Source organism: Atta cephalotes (assembly GCF_000143395.1).
Source record: "Atta cephalotes unplaced genomic scaffold scaffold00077, whole genome shotgun sequence".
NCBI lineage: Eukaryota > Metazoa > Arthropoda > Insecta > Hymenoptera > Formicidae > Atta > Atta cephalotes.
In genome coordinates, this window is record NW_012130141.1 from 504,051 (window position 1) to 525,678 (window position 21,628).

The 21,628-nt window shown below is 29.9% G+C and overlaps 1 protein-coding gene and 1 pseudogene across 1 annotated transcript in view; both read right to left on the reverse strand.

Moving 5' to 3' along the window:
* The window catches only part of LOC105624426, a 26,626-nt gene extending 10,275 nt beyond the window's left edge, over positions 1 to 16,351 (reverse strand). The window contains exons 1-2 of the mRNA XM_012205791.1: positions 16,151 to 16,351; positions 7,156 to 7,271 (exon numbers count right to left, since the gene is read on the reverse strand). Coding sequence (XP_012061181.1) covers positions 7,156 to 7,271; positions 16,151 to 16,351 — 317 coding nt within the window. The remainder of the gene's footprint in view (positions 1 to 7,155; positions 7,272 to 16,150) is intronic.
* Positions 16,352 to 18,208: 1,857 nt separating this feature from the next.
* Positions 18,209 to 19,802, reverse strand: LOC105624401 (annotated as a pseudogene).
* Positions 19,803 to 21,628: the final 1,826 nt, after the last annotated feature.

The window sequence follows — 21,628 nt, forward strand, 5'->3', positions numbered from 1 at the left end:
TTACTTCTACTACTTATACGTACGTAATAATAAGTATAGTAATAAGTANATATATATATATATATATATATATATATATATATATATATATATACATACACCTTGTTTAAGAAACAAATCAGTTCTGCTGCGCAATATGTGCAAATTAATATTATTTACAATATAATTAATAAATTAAAGCTCGGTTAATAATGATAGACGGTGACAAGACTGTGACATAGATATGTATGTATGTATTGAACGAGAGTATATAACATTAAAAGTAGATATAAATAAGAGAGAAAAGCGGATAAAGCAAAAAGAAATAAAATGAAATAAAGTAGGTAAAGAAGCAAAGTCAGAGGGTTTAATAAAAAAAATAGGAAAGTAAAGGAATAAGCAATAATTTTTATAATAATATATGTGCGTTTGTGGACGAGATATGGATGTATGAATGAGTTAAGAATTTATGTAAACCAAGTCCCCTTCTTGGCTGTAAATATGCTGAAGCATAATAAATTTTAATTAATTATTAAAGCTCGGTTGAGATAAATCAGTACAATCAATTAATACCTGTTCGAACCTACTTCGGATCTTTATTAATGCTCCATGTAAATTGTTTGTAAACTGCATTTTGTTAATAATTTACTTTACAATATTATGCATTGATAAGGATCCGAAACAGAATTGAAACGTCTGCGTTTATAATTATGTTGATTTAAATAAATTAATTTTCACATTGTCATTCTGTGTTTGTTCGAATATAAGCATTAATTGATTGTATTAATATTATTTAATTAATATTAATTTAATTAACAATATACTAACTACATTAAATAACAAAGAACTTCTTTATTTTAGAGCAGATACTCATGCACATTGATCGTAGAAATTTATTAATTACCATTTTGGAAGATGAATAACGATTATTACTTGCACGCACACGATCGCGCCTGATTGAATCACGTTCGATCAAGGAAGTCTTGGAATGGATGAGAAAGATTTTTACAAATCATCTGTTGGCAAAGGAATACTTGAAAACGATACTTCGCTTTGAAGACTATTTTTTTTCTTTAGCGTCACCATTGCGTTTGGTCTTGGACATTTCAGCCAGCAACTTCAAATCATTCATGGATTTCTTGGGAATTTTACATTCCATAATGCATCAAAGAACGAGAACCATTTGATTTCGGATTTTCTCATGAATATCGCGTCAAAGATAGATACTTTCCCGTGAACGCATGCTGTGACCGAACGTCGCAGTGTTGTTCTCCGACAGGGGGGCGACAGAATATAGCAACACTGATTATTTTTACAAGGAAATTCTTTTACTGTATCATCGCAAGACCTTTTTTTTATTCGTACCTACCTTCCAACGTCGAATTCATGAATACAATGCGCGAACGAATCGATGGTACTCTCCGCCGTTAAAGGAAATTATGCGGTTGGAGGACATAATTGCTCTGTACCGTGTATTATCTTTCTGCGCGTAGTAGTATGTCGGACGAATCGAATATCGCTGAAACAACGAGATTTATGCATCATTGCAGCGAATCTAATATTCATTGCAGCGAATCTAATATTTCTCGAGACTAGTTAGTTTCAGAGAAAGAAATTTTTTTTTGCTTCGGCTTTTTAATCTTATTCAACATTTTTATTTTCTTTCAAATTTAATATTATATTTGGTAAATTGAAAATATGAAATGCTAATTAACGAGATAAAAGACAGAAAAATATAAGATAAACGTTGAGAGGGAACCAGCGTCGATGACATATGTTGTCATGACCCTGAATGATTTCCAACAATTTGGCGACAGCCGTCGCTTGTTATGCAATATAAAGGAAGCCAGCGCCGACGAAAACGTTATTTTCTGATATAATTTTTATTTTTATATAGTAACACATAGAGGTACACGACTTTCTATCCGAATTCGATTCTCATCTCACCTCCTCCCCTGCCAAGAGGGAAGACTTTCACCCTCCTGTCAAAGGACGTGCGAAGCGAGGGATAACTTTGATAGGGGGGGGGAGAGGTATAGTGAAAGTTGCGTCACGCGGAAAGTCGCACGTCCCTTGACAGGAGGGTGAAAGTCGCTTCGCGTGAAAAAAGTTGTATTTCTTGAATTCATCCATTTATATCTTTCTCCCTATTTAAAATTTCCTGATTCTTCATAAGCAGGCAATAATTACTAACTTTGACTAATAATAACTTAACAAATAACGAGCGATGGCTAAAACCTATTAAAAGTCACTCAGGATCATGTTTTAACAACATATGTCATCGACATTGGCTCTCTCCATCTCAACATTTACCTTATATTTTTCTCTTTTATCTGGTTAATTAACATTTCATGTTTTCTTATAATAAATATCATAATCATAGTCACCCTGCTAGATATTAAAGAAGCAAAGTTATTCCTCTTTTATGTACCTATGTATAATATAAATCTTTTATGTACCTATGTATAATATAAATCTTTTATGTACCTATGTATAATATAAATCCACTGCTGTGGTTAATTTCAAAATAACCAACACCCATATTAGCGTATGCACTTAGTAAATAATATTAAAGTAGAAAAGCTACGAGTCAAACAATAACTTTTAATATTGACATTTAATACAAACATATGTTTCTGTTTATCGAATATTAAAAGTTATTGTTTCATTCCTTTTACTTTATTATTATTAATTTACTATTATTAAATCATATTATTTATATGTTTTAATTTATTATGTTTTAAAATTGTTAAATTGTTTAACAATTTTATTACTCCATTGTTTTAATTAAATTAACTAAATATATTGAATAAAAGCTGTGATCGATAGAAATGATTTAAAATGTAATTGGATATAATTTGATATTATGAATTTAACAGTGTGTCTTATTAAGATTTCATAATAATAAAATTACTAGTACGAAGATTTACTATTGACAATAAAACCTATGCAAAAAACTTATTTCCAATTCGAATTTGTTCACGTTATTTTTACATGTAGAATCGAGAGATTTGCGAGATGCGCTTAAAAATCAAAATCCATTAATTCGTCAATTAAGTTTGCAATATATCAATCTTCGATAAAGAGGCACGCCTATTCGTTTTTGATAATCATTTATTATACAATACTGTGCTATGCACAGGACATCCTTAAATGTATCTATTCTTAAATGCATCCATTCCAATTCGCATCTTTCATTATTTATTATTTAAAAAAATTTTTCATATAAAAACAAATATATACAAGGTAGCTGGTTGATATGCGTTCGTATGCAAATAGAATGAATTTAAATGTCCTATATTATTTTGTAATTTTCGCAATAATAATTTACGACAAATTAATTCTAAAGATCGTCAAATGAACGTGTATTCGCCCGGGTTCCTGTTGAATGTACATACATTCATAGATCATGACTACTAAACGAGGAATTGTTTACATTTATTACAGACAGCAATAATTATGCATGAACAATGAAAGAAAACAATTCCCCATGCTAGGTGGTCGTATCACGCCGCGCGCTTGTATTTAGTGGTAGGTTGGGCGAACATGCGCTCATTCGATGATCTATAGTGATTGATTTCTCGTAATTTACAAGGATTGCAAAATGTACAGCACTCATTGTCAGTAATTTGCTTTCAACTCATTGCCAGTTTAATCTTCTCTATCTACACGCTTTATCTAAATTTCCCGGGCACTGTATAATTATATACTTACGAACACTGTTAAATCTATAGTGTCAAATTTAAGTCGCTACTGCTTCTAAATAAATTCTAAATAAAATTATTTTATTAAAAAATAGTTCAAAAATTGTCCGAAGATCCTTCTCGTTTCCTTAAGGATGGTAACACGGAAAGAATGTTTACTGAAATATCTAAAAAATTTTATTAAATACAGATGAAAATAATTTTGTTGAAACTTCAAAATAATTATATAGAAAATTCAAGTATGAGAAGTAATGCTGTAAGAAAGTTCAACAACTTTTAGCAATAAGCTTGAGCGTCCTACATAATTATTTTATCGATAATGCAATAAAATTATTTTCAAATCAATATGTAGCTAAATTTTTTAGATACTTTAGTAAAAGCATTTTTTCCGTGAAACAGAAAAAATAGATTCTAACTAAACTTTATGTAAACATGTACTAAAATTACATCGCTATTTATCTTAAACTTTATGGCCTGTCATTCAGAATTCACTTTTATTGATAAATATGTGTTTATGTATGAAATTGTATAGTAACGTGAATTATGTACCAAATATACACTAACATCGTAAAAGCGTTTCTGAATACAGATCTAATTTATTAATGTAGATACCTTTAATTATTATGCAGACTCAATGGCTACCCTCCGGATAATAATGAATGAATGATAATATGCTATTAGAATTAACAACGCTAAACAATTATCCATATTTAGAAATATTCCGTAGCATTTCACAGCAATTGTTATTAAACATTTCTTTCTATTATCAATCGCACCTTCAAATACAAATAATATCGTCGTGGAAAAAACTTTAATTTACTCAATCCTACGACACAGTGAAGAAGCAACGAATGTGTAGTCAATACAACAGTTCCATTCAAACTGTCGATATTTCTTCAACCCTTGAAACACTTGAGACCATCGTGGTCTCTGAGAATTGGGACTCACATAAACATGAGGAAGGAGGGCAAAGTGACATAAAAACTAAAGCAAAAAGTTATAGTGGTGAGAGTGAATTCTTTCATCGCATACAACTAAGGATCTCTTCCTTGACTTGAAAGTACGTATCTATCTTTGAAACCAAGAACCGAACCGAAATCGGAACTGAAAACCATTTCGGAACACTTTTCTTTTAGTGAACTGAAACCATATTTAAATTTTGTCTATAATACCGAAACCAAACTGGCAAAATTTTATGAATTTAGAGTTAGAGTTTTTTTGGGTTTATGGTTTTTTCTTTTTCGATTCTTTTTTCAGTTCTTAATTTTTAATCTTTATTCTTGTTCTTAATCTTTGTTCTGCCCGTTCCTTCGTTCAAATCATCAATGTCCAATATTACCATCGCCAGCTCTCTTAATAATCAGAATGTAAATATCAACACCTTATATGATATAAGAAATCTGGCAGGATCGCGAGACATATTTAATGTAAACCTTTTTAAGATATAGTATTTCTTTTATTTAGATCTTCCTCGTCAACATTCTTGTTGCAAGAATTTATTCTAAATCATGAAATTCAAGAATACATATGTAAACTTCATGTAAGTGAGATCTATCCATAAGAATCAAATAAGTTGTAAAAAAAAACTGAGAGAAATATACTTAAAATAATGTTTACGTAATTTTTATTCAAAGTCACGATCAATTGACGCCTCTTTTCGACTAGACTCTCTAAGGCTATGGTCGAAGTCTCGCTACAAATGCTTTGAAGTATTTGATGAACCAATTAGAAGAAAGAATTTTACAAACTGACCAATTAAAAAACGCTTCAAAGCGTTTGCAGCATCGCGTTGACCATACTCTAGATTAAACGAGTGAAACACTCTCTCTTTCTCCCTCTCTTTTTCCCTCTCTTTCTCCTTCCTCTTTCCTTTCTTCTTCTTAATAAAACAAATTTAAAGAATAATAAAATAAAATAAAGCAAGTAAGTTAGAAAAAAACTATTAAAAACCGTAATTTTTACAGTTTCGATTTTCTTTACTGGTAAAAAAAACCCGAAACTAAAATCGGAACATTTATTTGATATTTTATTAAATCGGAACCGAAACCGAATCGAAAAAACTTTTCAGTCCGGATCCCTGTTTGAAACTCTAAACGCTTCGAAAATTCAAAAATTTTACCTATAATAAATTAAATGTGAAAAAATGGAATATACATGTAAAAAATGTTGAAGTATTTTTTTTAAAGCAAGATAATGCCAAAGCTTACATGATAGCATTTAAATTAATTTGTTACTATGTATGTACATGCCAAGAATATTTGAAAAACTATCTGTAAAGAATACTTTCTATGTACTGACTCACATTTTTCCATAAATGTTTTTCTCAAAATAAATCTTAATTTAAAAATGATATTATATATGTATGTATATATCTTTTTTAAATCTATCATTTTTATAAAACACAAGATATGTATTATATATTTACAGCATAATGTATATTATGTCTCGCGTGTTTTATAAAAATTATATCTTAAACGTTTTATGTGAAGAAACAAATTTATAAAATTCTAAATTTCTATAATTCTAAAAGCATATAAGGAGCATGAGTTCAGATCAATATTAAGCCGAACATCGAATCGCGAGCCTACATCTAATCTATATTCAATTTATATTCATAATCAATGATATTAATCTATAATATATTTGTTTCGATAATGTGGATGTAAAATCTTTGAATGTGGACACAGGCTCGGTTCGCGGCTTGATGTTCGACTAGATAGTCTAGTAACGCATTATATTGTGACCCGATAAAAAAGTCGGAAATCCATACAGGGGATTGTAAGAAGCCTAGATAGTCTAGATGCATCCTAATAATACACACATAAAAAAATAAATATTAAATAAAAAATATTAACAATATTTTTGTAATTTAGAAAAATAATTCCCATGTGAAAATCCTACTAATAAATGAGAAGAATGTAGAAGGATTCGAGAGATACGGTTTCATTTACGATTTTTGTACTCTAGTTTGAAAAACATAAAATATTTCAGTCATAAAATATTTTCAAATTATAATTAAATTAATTCACAATAATTAACTCTTAATAATTAACAATTACTACATCTTGTTATTATTCGCGTCTCGTGTAAAAAAAATCGAAATCACTACCATATTTTTCTCAGCAGAAATAATTCCTTTCTCATTTTATGCAAAACTAACATGTCATAAACTGTGAATGAAATGTAACTACAAATATGATTTACAGTCCATATTCTGATACAACATTTATGTTAAATTGGATATACATTTACGAACGAACACCGAATACGAAAGTTCGTTATTGCTTCAACAAATAGCACAAGTTAAACACTTTATGCTGCGAATACTGAATCTGATCAAACGCTCTGTGTAATAAAAAAAAAGCAACAAGCTTACAAATAGAAATATAAATGTCCGTTATTCGCATTCGCTACGTGTTCTCACTGTTAACCGTATTTACACGGCTTTACAGAAAACCGAACAGAAACTTACCTGTAACAGGAAACCGACAGTCGTTTTAGAATCACGCATGGCTTCATTGCAAGCTGAACGAGTCCTGCTCGTGTCGCCCGTTTCGATAATCCCAGCTTCCGCAAATCATTCTTTAGCTGAAATAATTATTTTGTGATTAGATATTTCAGCATATTCCATACATGGATTTCGAGATTGCATCCGAAATTGTCTACCGCCAAGTAGAATAAATTTTTACAATATCACTTTCTGAATACAAGCTGAAGCTGAGAAGAGAATAATGAATTCACAACAAAACAAAAACGCACAATGTTGATGGAGAGACTGTAAAGTGTATAAATTGTATTAAAGTTGTTTGTCGACAATGTCAACATTTCATAATAGGTTAGATTAATACACGTCTCATAATCTCGCTATAAAAATTTACTACATAAAATCGGCAATAAACAAAAATTCGCACCTTGACTAGCAGCATACGACGACGATTTTCGTCTCCGTGAAGCCATCTCTTCAACTCGAAGTTGTTAAACATATAAGTAGCCTGCTCCTTGTATTCAGCCATTACCCGCACGGCTAAAATAATTTGTCACTGATAATTCTCTTTTGGATAAGCAAATTTCTCCCCACTCAAGCTCAGAAATCACAGAGCAAGCGTAATAATCCTTATTCTCGAGCACAGCGGTTTATACTCACAGCCCAAAGGAACATGAAGGAATTGAGCTACCAGGAAAAGAGCTAGCGAGTTCGTACGTGCCTAATCAGTTCGACGATTGGCCAATGAAGTAACCGATGAAAGACCGCGCTAAGGAGACCGCAAGATATGCTGGCGCGATCGTCTTCTGTTTATCATGACTGTCCCCTTCCTCTACTTTCAATTATTATTGTAGGTAGATATCCAGAATGTGTCATACCCCGATGCAGGACGCTTTATTTCTATTTATTTCTCACTAATCTCACTGATCGCTTGTCGAATATTTTCCAAATTAACTTTCAAATTACAAGGATGAATAGAATTCTAATTGTGAAAATTGGAGAACGGAAAGCAAATTTTCTATCTTGGAGGTTTTTATATGCGAGGATTTTATACCTGAGAAGAGATAAGTTATACCCAAACAAGATCCTTTTCAAGAAATTTTATTATATCCCGAGTGGAATTGTTCAGGGAATGTTGAATGCTGTATTCATTTTTCATTTTTTTTCTTTTTCTTTTCTTTTTTCATAAAAATCCTTTATTTCATTTACAATATTTGCATTTTTTTTTTAAACTTTTTTGGATTTGTCTAAGTAAGCGTTCTTAGATGTTACTTTTTTAGTATACCAAAAAATGCACCTAGAGAAGGATATGTATCTTTTATTTTTCCAATAAAATTTTATTGAAATGCATCTATATTATCCGAAAGTTTGCATTGCAAATTTCGTTAAACTAACTTTTAAATTTTTAAACAATAAATTTTAAATTTTTGCTCGCGAACGTTTTCTCACAATAATTTTTCGTTTCACGTGACGCATCACAAATGAATTTGCAACTTGATGTAACTTAAGATTCATCATGATGCAGTAGGCTCATCATTTCTAACGATAACAAGATTCTTTGCATTTCATGTCTCGCTTAAGCGTCTCGTATTTCTCTCCTTCCCTCCGCAAAATTTAATATCATTGTGTTATTTAATGTCCTTTCGATAAATTATTCGTATTATAGGGTACCGTATTTCTCGTAATGATGTAAATGATATATCGTTTATTCGAAGTTGTTTTATTCACCCTTTTCTGCACTCGATATACAGCAAAGAAAATAATCCGGATTTCGGAAACTACCTGCCGATGTGTTGTTCCTTCATCGACGCAGAGAAATATTTTTCTTTGGTGATTATTGTAGCATTTTATAACAAAAAATGAGATAAAAACACGATGCGAACTGCAAATATTCTTGAAGAAGATATTTAGAAATGTTCAGACTAAAATTGTCTCTTCGCGCGATCATATCGTATCAGATACTTCTTATATACTAAACACTGAACGCGTTGAATCACTATTTATACTATTAAATACAGACGTATGCAGTTGACTGCTGAGAAAAATCTGACCTCTAGATATATCGTTTCCGTGTATGTTATCTGGATACCATATAAACTTCCGATAATTTCCGATAGCACCCCTTTCATTTCTTCGTTAATCGGTCTTCGTCGGACTAACGGATATATGACAAACAAAAAAAAAGAGGAGATGAGTCATCAAAGACATGAATCATGATGAATTATTCCAAAAGACGATGTAGAAAAAAACCTAGCAATCATAACACGCAAAAGCGAATATTTCTGTTCTTATATATATGTGTGGGCTTCGCATCATTGATATTTTTAGCGCAGCTTATTGCAAAAGTGATGATTTAAAATGAATAATCGAAATTTTCTACATTGAATCTCTTTCAATTTCAACTTTATAAAAACTTGTTTTGGTATTTGAATACTTAAATAGAACTTTTTTAATATTACTTAATCCACAGCTTCTATTTAGAAATCTTTTTCTAAAAATCTAAAAGTAGTATATTATAAATAGTATATTATAATACATTATTTTGATATTATTGATATTTGATATTATTTTGATATACATTATTTTGATATTGATTTTTTGAGCGATGATCATTGCCGAAAAGATTAACTTGGAATGTTAATACATTCTGTTCTGATTTTGCATAATTGTAAGAAAGTATTTTTATATATATATATATATATATATATATATATTAAATATATGTGCACGCGCGTGCATGTATATGTGTGTGTTTATATATGATGTATGTATGTATATATATATAGCATTCTTAAGACAGCGATATTCATTATCGACTCAATTAATCCATACATACTTACTGCATATGTAACTTATGGTTAATACTTATGGATAATTTTATTTTATTTCACTGACGCGTTTCCTATCTTTAAAAAATACATTGAAAGACAGATCTTCAATGGCTACGTTTAACAAAGAAAGCATTTTGCAACTGTTGTAAAATTTTTCAATATATTTTGTTTATATAACCCATAAGAAATTAAAGGCAAGAATCAAGCATATTAAAAATCCTTATAACAGTTGCAAGAGAGCAAAATTGTTTTTTCTACTAAATTACACAATATTTTTTAATTGACCTAATTGAGTAAATATTAAATTGAGTAAATATATTTAATGAAAGCATTTTCGTGAACTTGGTAACATACGTCAGTTATGGTAGATCCTAAGCAGATGAGCGGTCGCCTGCATAGATCGTAAGAAGGTTGCATTCAACACAAAACGTTCTTTACAGTGTAACACAAAACATCTTTTGGAAAGGAACCATCCGAGAATTAGTGAAATTTAACGCCTGCGAGCCTTTTGAAATTTTTACGACATAATATATGAATCAGATAAAAAAACATGGACATAATATGTTGCACAATAAAATTAAACGTAAATGCATCGATTTTGCAAATATAAGATGCAAGTAGATGTGCATAATTAAAAGCGAATTTATTTAACAGCAAGAATTTATTTAAGATAAATATTATTGCAATAACACTGACAAATTTAAATTTTTTTTTTAGACCACAAACCAGACAAAATATTTGTAGAAAGATATATAAGTTATTAATGAGAGTCAACGAGAAAATAAACCGATATGATTAAAGTGAGATTAATATTGTTGACTGTTTCAAAAATCACATTAACAGAAATATTAACCAATTCTCGGTAATCACAGATAACAGATAAATTATTACACGAATTTACTGGGATAATATTTGAATTTTGAACGAAGAACTACATTAATGATAAAAGATTGATCTCTGAAGCGACATTAAAAAATCACGGATTACGTGATTTACATAATTATGTAAAATTTATAAAATGAATCGCAGTTTCTTGACTTCATCTATAGTGACATTATTAGTTATCTTAACTTGATGCTTCTTAATTATTTTATCTCTTTTTTAATAAATATGTACTTCATTCTAACAATATTTATCTCAGCGTTTATATTAGGTGTAGTAAAAAGAAATCCATTATTTTTCTATTCAATTTCATGCAAAAATAATGGATTTCTTTTTACTACACCTAATATTATTAATATATAAATATAATAAAATTTATTCATATTATTAAATTTACTTTATATGCTTATATGTTTTAATTTGTATTGAAAAGGAATAAAAATTATGGTCAAAACGATTTACAATTCATTTTTTTATTTAATTCACTAATACAATCATTATACGCATCGACATCAGCGTTAGCTCTTATTGGTAACTTATATCTCTTTCTTATTGATTTATTCTCAGAGCTTTTTTGCATGGCAAATCATTGTTTAATTCTTATAGATTTTTTATCGCTAAAAGGAAATCCGTTAATGAAATTATTCTAAATAAAAAATTAGACCAAAAAATACCAAAATAGTATATTGTTTTAGTAATTTTGAGTTAAATAGCTCAAAAATATACAAAAAGTTACATAATATAAATAAATTAAAAGAACAAAATTTAAATCCGTGACACCTTTCCGTAAAATTTATTTTATCGAATTAAAAGAAATTTGTTTATAACAAATAAGAACGACTAAAAAAGAATTATAGAATGACAAAGCAATTTCAATAATATATTTCGTTTTCAGCAATAAAAAACAAATTCGATTAAATGCACTCAATGCGCACTAGTGCATATTAAAGATATACACAGATTGACGAAAGATGCATATTTAATATAAATATAGAAACGGCGATTTAAATATTTTAAACTACGAAATCCTTAATACATTTTATTGTGCTGGATAAAACATGTATGTCATAAATCAAAATATTTGCATTCATGGACAGAGACTTGTAATTTTTTGGCATGTGGAGTACCAACATCACTGGAAAGGAAAAGAATAATAAATATCAGATTGATTTTTTGTATATATACATACAAATGTACATGTAAATGTAACATGTATTACGCCTGTACAATTAATAAATATAAATATAAATGAATTTTATTATAGAGTTAAAACTGCGAAGCACATTCCTGAAGCGCTGTTTTCAAATAAACTCCTCCATTAAAATATCTATATTCAATAATTGTGCAAGTTCTTTATTAACGTGTATTATTGCCATGTTATTTGGTCTTCACAGCCCGCGTGTTTACTTTCTATCTTATATGTACATTTCTTAAAAATCACATAAGTTTCAATGTTTGTTTCTCAAATCTGGAATTCCACATGCCAAATATTTGGCTTGTGAAATTTCTATGCTCCATACAGAATTCTTCGACTATGTTTGCATTTCATTTGTGTTAATGTTAAATCCATGTATAACGACTTTGATATGCATCAGTGCACACTAATGCATCCAATTGAATTCATTGTTCAAGGATCATCTTGTCTGATTTGTAATCTAAATCTATGTGGCACAGTGTAATAAACGTACGTATTTGGTATGAGTGTCAAATGATGCGTCAGTCTAAACACAAAGTGCTTAAGTTGCCATTATGCATTTGGATAATTAGTCTGAGTAACAGTAATTAATTTTAGAAATAATCATAGATGAAAGCCTGCAAGTCCATTGACATTGATATCCGTGTTTATACAATTTCTCAGATAATAACAACGTACATATATACATAATACATATATGGTGCTATAAACTTGACTCGCGATAAATAATTTAAAAAGAAACAGCAAACAATACATGATTATCAGAGCGCAGAAATCAATTTGATTATACACGTATAACATCATAATATACAGCGAATAAGCGACGCCTGCTAGAAATGATAAAAAAGTTTTTATAATTAACAGAATACAAGAATAATTAAAGTTGGACTCTTGAGATAAAAATTATATATAAACAATAAATTAAATACGGGCAATTAAGAGTCTAAATTCACAATAATTGGAGCGATTATATCAATATATATATTTCTCAATATAATATATATATATATATATATATATATATATATATATATATATAATAAATATCGAACGTTTCGGCTTAAAGTCTAGTATAATAAAATCTCTTGATGAATAATTCCAAAATATCTTGGTAGTCTCGTATAATACAACTTCCTTAATGCAATTCAAGTAGTCGACTGCAGCAATGGAATCTCCCATTACCAAATCTGAAGTATGTAACCGTCATTTAGTTGTTAGACTAAGTGCAAGCTACTGCACTCCATAACCGCACAATGAAATACTATAAATTAAATCACGATCGGCAAAAAGAATATCACAATGCCAAGCATTTTTAGCGATTCTTTAGCATATTCACAGTGTCAAAGCAGAGTCATATATAAATATATATAAATTAACAAAAAAGTATAAAAAAATTACATGAAAGACTAATTAATTTATAGTATTGAATTGTATTCGATACGAGACTATCAATATGTTTTAGAATTATTCATCAAGAGATTTTATAGAGCTACTAGACTACTGAAGATGGCTTGAATTAAGCCGAAATGTTCGATATTTGTTATGTATATAGTACTGAGAAATATATGTTGATGTAATCGCTCCAATTACTGAGAATTTAGGCTCTTAATTGCTCGTGTTTTCATTTATTGTGGAATACACAAGAAAATACAAGACAAGAGTCATTAGATAATCGCGTGATTTATATGAAAGAAAGATAAAAAGTGAGCTAAACCGAGATTAATTTTGATCTCGGTTTAACTTACTTTTTATCTTTCTTTAGTTTTAAGTATTAAAAAAGATAAAGAGTAAATTAAATTGAGATTAGTTTTACATTGGTGAAAACGGACATAAGGCACGTGATTATCAAGTGATAGAATTCAACAATAAAAGGGAGGGATCATTTTGAAGGATTTTTTTTGTTACAATCTCTTTGGAAACATCTATCACTGCATTTCTTTCAATTTGTAATATTGACAAATTATATTAAAATATTACTATTCAACAAAAAATGCATAAGAAAGAAAATAATCATTTTTCGTAGTTATTTGAACGTTTATGACTCCATTGTTCAAAATTGCTCTGTCATGTCACAATCATCATTTAGAAAAATTTGCAATTAAAATTGCAAAAAGAATATTTCAGCATATTTTGATATATACACTGAAAAAAATTACATGTAACATAAAAATATAAATATAATACTGAATATATTATCATTGTTATTTATATAATATTACAGAAATTTACATAGAAATTATAAAATATACTATTAATTGTATTAGGAGCATAACTTGTATTTTTTCAAAATTATTAACTTAATCTAGTTACTTTCAAACTTTAATTTATTAACTTTTTCTTTTTTAAATTAACATTTTTTTATCTCTTTAAATGTCATTTTTTTCTATAAAATCTTAAATATTAAAGAGAATTAGTTGAGAAAAGATTATTGATCATATGATGGGCGCAACTAGGGAGTATCAGCTAGTTGCCAAATAAATCTCCAATTTGAGAATTAATACTTAATTCGAAGGTTATTTCAGTTCGCTAATGCCTAGTTGAATATATTTTTTCCTGTAAGGGAACACTCGTAATATCCAAAGATGAATGTAATTGACGAACTTGGGATCTGTATTTAGAAAACGTTATCAGCGCTATTGCGACATTCTATTCTTGTTTTACGCCTAATGAAATACGATACAGAATAAATGACGCAATAGCGCTGCTTTCCGAACATAACCTTAGTTAAATACAAAGTCTATGCTAGTAAAAAATTATTTCTTTGTTATTTTATAAAATTAAAAAATGAAATATTAAACTTTTATCTAATAATTTATATTATAATTATTTTGTTATTTAAAGTCATCTGTTTTAAGAAAAATTATGATTTAATAAAAATGTTTTTCAAAATTAACTTTTTATTTTATTTTTGTTAATTTAATAACTTTTAACGTAATTTTAACTGAATTAGAGCCGGTTGTTCCATCTTTAGATAAATTATGAGGTAATTTACTTATTGGATAAACAAAGGATTAAAAGAGTAAGAGAATAAGACAGTGAGCTGAAGTTTATTTATTGAAAGGTAGAACAACCCAACCTTAATTTTTTAATCATACAACTTTTAACATAACTAAGTTAAAAAATAAAAAATTCGGGACTCTTAAGTTTTAATAAACATAATAAATAAATAATTATGCTAATGAAAATTGACACGCAGTTGTCCGTGCGTAACTATAAATTTAAATTAAAATTAATTATGTACAAACGAACATTTCGACTTTGACACTGCGTGCCAAGTCTCATTAACCCAATCATTTAGTATTGTGTTTGTAACTAAAATTTCTGTGTTATTAACTTTAATTTAATTTAGTTTCTAAAAATATTAACTTAATTATCTAACTCTGATTATAAGACATATTTACATCATTAGAGGAAAAATACTAATTTTTGTAACAACGCAATTATAAATATTTACACTATAAATTATATAATTTATACGCAAAATCAAAATGCAAATTATGCAATCAAAATTTATATTTATATTTTTAAATTTTCATGTCTTAAAAATTTTTTATATATTCATTACTGTTAAAAAGATTAATATAAGCTCTATCAGTATCGTAATATATTAAAATCGCAATTCTGACGCAACATGTACTCTGACATATGTAATGTACATTAATTATAAATGTATTTTTAATTATAATCGACACAATAAATTTCTTTTAAAGACTGAAAATCCTAAACAATATAATTTTGATTGTAATAAATTTCTTCAATATGTGACATATCGTACAATAAACAATATACTAAAATAACTTTATTTCAATTTTTTTCTAAATTATAACGTGACCAACGTGACAGAACAATTTCAATAGGATCATATAAAAAAAACCTACAGGCATCAGATTAAAAACCTTTGGTTTTATGTTGGAAAAAGGATCATTTTTTTGTTACGGGACAGCCGTAAAATTGCGCAGCCCTGAATTTCCACCCTCACCTTTCAGTAGAATTTTTTCATCACAGCACGGAACCTCTTCATGACATCGATACAACATTGAAACGACATGCGATCTGTATCTCGAAATATCGATACCTTGTGAAATTCGCGACGACATCCCCGACAAACATAACCGCTGATCGGCAAAGCCGACAGTTTTTTCGCGGCGATCCATGACGATGCTGGCTTCAGATGTTTCCGACTTCCATGCGTCGCTCGATCATAAAGCTTGCAGCAACGTTTTCTCGCCTCTGTCTTTGCCTCGCAACACACGACTTGGTCTACGTACGCCGACATTGCGAAACGACGGTAACGATACAAATGGACAGTCCGGGCTGATTTGCGCAATACTTGTCTATTATCAAGATCACTTACACCACCGTCGCTACAGTCGGTTTCTTTCGCGGAGAAAATAACCCTCGCTGAACTTCTTCTTTTTAATAACTATTTACTTAACCACTATTAATGCAATCGTTCATTGATATAAGCCAATAAAAAAACCGCCAATCTCGGAATCAAATTAAATAAATAAACAGTAAAAAGATACCAATGTTGCCTATAAAATGTTTACGCTGTATGTTTAAACCGCACTTTGCAAAAGGATCAAGAGATCTTATATCCATAACGCCGATCACTACGAGTCATCATTTTATTCATAATATGATCCTTTTGCGTCACATTCACATATTAAAATATTTTAGTCTCTTAAATCGATATTCATAGTCAGATCTTATACTTAAAACGATCTTATATTAAGATCGTCTTAAATACAATCTGAACTAATCAGAGAGCCTACGCATTAGCATGTCAAAACATTACTTAAAATAAAAACGGACTATGAATATCGTCTTTAGAAAAGATTGATATCGTTTCGAGTTTACGAAGACAAAAAATAAAAGATTGCTCCGATTGCTAGTTCGCAAGATGAAGTTTGACGAAAGAAATTGAAATTAACACAAAAAAATGTGACGAAAAGCACCCAATTGACGCCATTAACTGAAACCCTATGGAGCAGATATATTAACCTTTTCGTTTCTGTAACTCCGACTATAACCAGCATCCGTCTATGTATCTGTCGATACTGGCTCTGATCAGGCCTGTAACACACGTGCGACTACCTTGCCTGAATCACCTGCACCCGAAGCTAACGCTGTAACCGTCATGCGCAAAACGGCCTGGTATTAGATCCCCTGGTGAAAACATAATCTTCATATAGGTATCATTAAAATTTTACATATGTGTTGAAGATTTAAAAGAATACTTAAACCTCTTCAGATTTTACAAGTTTTTTTTTCAGAAGTTATAAGATAATTAATCTTAAAATATTTCCGAATTTACATATACATAAATAATTTTAGATAAAATGTGCACTCTCATTTAGTCACTATTAATATTGTAATAAAAAAAATAAATTCTTAAAAGTATGGATTCTCAATTGAGAAAGAAAAACTGATTGTGGTTTTCATTTCCTCGCGATGAGATAGAAATCACCACAGCAGACTACATTACTGATTACCCTCGGGTTAAAACGATGTAGCGGTAGGATAACAGAAAAAGCATGGACGTATCCAGGAAAAAAGTTTGGGAGGTTCAAATCCCCGAAAGTTTTTCTTCATTTTTAAATATGAAAAATACAATTCTAATTCTTTTTTTTGTCTTATTTGTTATTTCCCTTTTTCTTTTTATTTAACTTTAGTTTAATATTTTTAACTTTTAGCAATGTTCTTTTTCTCGAAGAGATTTTTTAATGTTCTCTTGAATATTTTAAATTTCTTTTCTTTCTAGAAAAATTATAACAAATATCTAATAATATTAAAGTAATATCAATGAATTACACATTTCATTTTTAATAATAATTATATTTTGTCTATTACACTTTCTTCAGGGAAAAAAATAAAAGTTATATAAACGTAATATCTTTTCCGTAATAATCTTTAACGTAATATCATTCAAAATCAGAAACGAGAAGAAGATTCTAAAATAGCCAGAAAAAGCAATTAACGCAAAAAATGTTGTGATAACAGAATGAATATCCCCTTCCTCTCCCCCCAAAAAAATGCTGCATACGTCCATGCTACACATCGACACATCTCCATAACAAGCGCCTTGCTCCCAGACGTAACGATGGCAACCCATGTATTATTAGAGTAGGTATTACAAGGGCTGCATTTGGGGAGCGTAATCGGAGTTATTGCGCCTTTCTGCTACGTCACTTCCAATGGACACCAAGATATAACCGCCTTTGGCACTGCAGTGATAAAAGGGTGAACAATTGTGGATTACAACGCATGACAGGGAATCCTATCGGATCTCGATTCTTTTTTTTATAAAAACGTACTGTTTCCTGCGATTGTTTTTATCTCTTGTGAAAGAAATAATTATTTAAGAACGTGCTTTATAGATCTATTGTAAAAACTCTGAAATTTCCGTGTCTGAAATTTTATGACGCATGAAAACCAACATTTTATTGTTGTCTCACTGTAATCATAAAATGATACAAATAACGCATTTTAATTTATTGCATCTATTTTCAGCCAATGTATAAAATAATAAGAAAAATGTACAAAATAGTAACGAAACGCATGTGCTTAAATAAAAGTATACGATAATTATAATAATGTTACTTTCTAAGGATTCTTTCACCAACCTCGATTAAGCTAATCAACGGTTACATGGGGCTCATTTAGGCTCAGTTTCACAATTCATGGTTAATTTTGAATCAAGGTTTAACTTATTTTAAATAATAACGAGTAATAATGAGTTGTGAATCTGGGCCTAAATGAGCTCCATGTAACCGTCGATTAACTTAATCGAGATTGGTGAAAGAAAACTCTAAGGGTTTTGTCTACGCCACGTGTTCCTCATTTTATATAATACGCATTATTTTCATTCATTCTACCATATTTGATGAGTCTGTCATCGAACACTTGTGTTTGTGAGAATGAGAAAATACGTTCGACGTACCATTCTTTTCATCTTTTCATCTTTTCATCTTTTCAAGAAGTTCGGAAAGCTCAGTTTCGGCAGATTGATTCACAATTTATATTATGTCGAATGCTGCTGTTTTGCGTGTTAAATGCGTCGAATGTGCGAAAATATGATGTGGTCTGCGAAATTATTTAAAGAATTTTTGCTTGCGCAATATGTACGATTTATATATGTGAGAATAATAGTTGTGTGTTTAATTAACAATTAAAAATCTACGCTTACGATATTGTAACTTTCTCTCTAATATTTCGACGATTGTCAATCAAATATGAAAATCCCGTCAGACGTGTTGTATGTGATATCGTCCACGATGAATTGTTTCCGACGGTATAGAACGTGATATCGCTGATGCAATATCAGAATTCACGTATTATTGAGCGTATTCTCATTCGAATAAAAAGTTTGAATTTTGTAAAATTACGCACGGTCTGGTATTACGGAGCCTTGGCTGTTTGCGAATAACGTCGAACCGTCGGTTCTCTCTATTCGCGATGTCAAGTTAAATTCCGTGGAATAAAGTGATTTGCTGAAAAATAAACATGTTGATAAAAAGACATTTTTTTTTTAGTAGAGATAAATATATTTTTTTCCGTAAATATACTTTTCCCATTCAACTGAATAATCATTCGCATCGAGAAAAATAATATCTGTGACGTTTTGCTCTTTTTTTGCCCAGATGTATCGCGGACCAAGTGATAACTGTTAGAATGATCAAAAATATAGTAAACGATATGAACCACTGGGTCAATCCGAAAGCCATAACGAAATTTATCTTCTTGAAAAATGATTTTACAAACGAATCGTCTTGTCAATATCCTTTCTTGTTTCTGTTATGCTCAACGAGAAAAAGACTCAACTATTTTAAAACAAAAAATAATCTACTGAGATATGCGATTTGATTGATCTATAGATGTAAAAATATGAGCGGGAATCACAGAGTCTTGCATAACGCATAAAGCATATGGTCTCGCATATGGTGCGTTCGGGAAGACGCTATTAGCGCTACTCTGTCATTCTTATCTTCGTTGTTTATTAAACAAGAATAGACTAGGGTCATGGCTCACAAAAAGATTTAAATGGTAAGACCGTAAGCAGTAAGCGAATTGACCATCATAATAGACCAATCACAATAGAGTCCGTAAAACCATAACATAAGCAGTAGCCAATCCAACAAATTGATTTCCTTACTGCTTACGTTTTACTGTCTTAAGTTTTTTGTGTGCCATGGTGTTCCTTAAAAATAGCCATAAATAGTGCTAATAGCGATTCCCCGAACGCACCTATAGTGTATAAAAAAAATATGAAATTCCTTTATTTCTTTCGTTCATGAAATTTATTTTATCTTTTAAGATTCGTACTAATTGATTTTTTAGTCCGGATCTACAATAGGTGTTTTAAGTCTTAAGCTGTAAAACTGATCAATTACAGTCGAATAGCGAGGAGAATAATTGATTACGTCCATTATGGCTTAAAAATCTATTGTATCTAGGCTTACAGGGTTTCTTATAAGCAATTACTTAAGCTTTACGTCTTAAATCATAAAATGATTAATTAATCAATCACAATATAAGAAAATAATCGATTATGATTGGTTAATTATTTATAGCTTAAGCTTTAAGCTTAGATAATGACTTATTATAAAAAGTCCATTACGGATAATGTATGCAACAACCCTAAAGGCACCTTTGCACATGCCGCAAACTGTTATGCCGTAAGCACAGTAATGTATAAATAATTCTCAAAACAGCTGCGTGCAATCAAAGAATAGGGGACAGACAGTAGAAGGAACAGAGAACAGAGAAATAGAGAATATGAATTTCGATCTATGTATTCAACATGGCTTCTAACAGATTGAAATACACTTTATTCCCCATTCCTTTAATTGTGCGCAAATCTTAAAGCGGAGAGCACAGACTCTTAAGCCTTAAATACAACAGCGATAGCGACAAAGGAATCCAACATATGAGAATGCATATGTCAGTGTACATAGGATAATATGCACATAATATGCACTCTCGTATGTTGGATTCCTCTGTTCCTATTGCTATCGCGATTGCTATAACTATCGCTGTTACCTTCGCATTATATTTAGGGCTTTATATAATGCATAACATATAAAACATAAGAAATTCAACCAATCAAAGTTCTTTATTTCATGGAAAGAAAGGAAGGATTTTAATTGGATACATTTCCTTATGCATTATGTATTATGCATTATGTAAGAGTTTGTGTTCCCCGCTTTGAAACTTAGATAATGGCTTCTTATAGAAAACATTATGCTTTATGCATTACGTGTTATGCAAAGATCTGTACTACGGCCTTATCAAGATATATATATAATATTATGGAGTTTGGAATCCGATCGGAATTCCCTAGAATTCTATTGTGTTTTCTAGAGAAAATGGAATAATTTCAATCGAATTCCATTCCGAATAATTTCATAATACGTACCAGCAGATCTATTCTGTAATAAAAATTTCATTATCGTTATAAGTATCGTTACGCAGATATAATATATATATATATATATATATATATATATATATATATATATAGGCTAATAGAAAGACTCGACGACACACGACG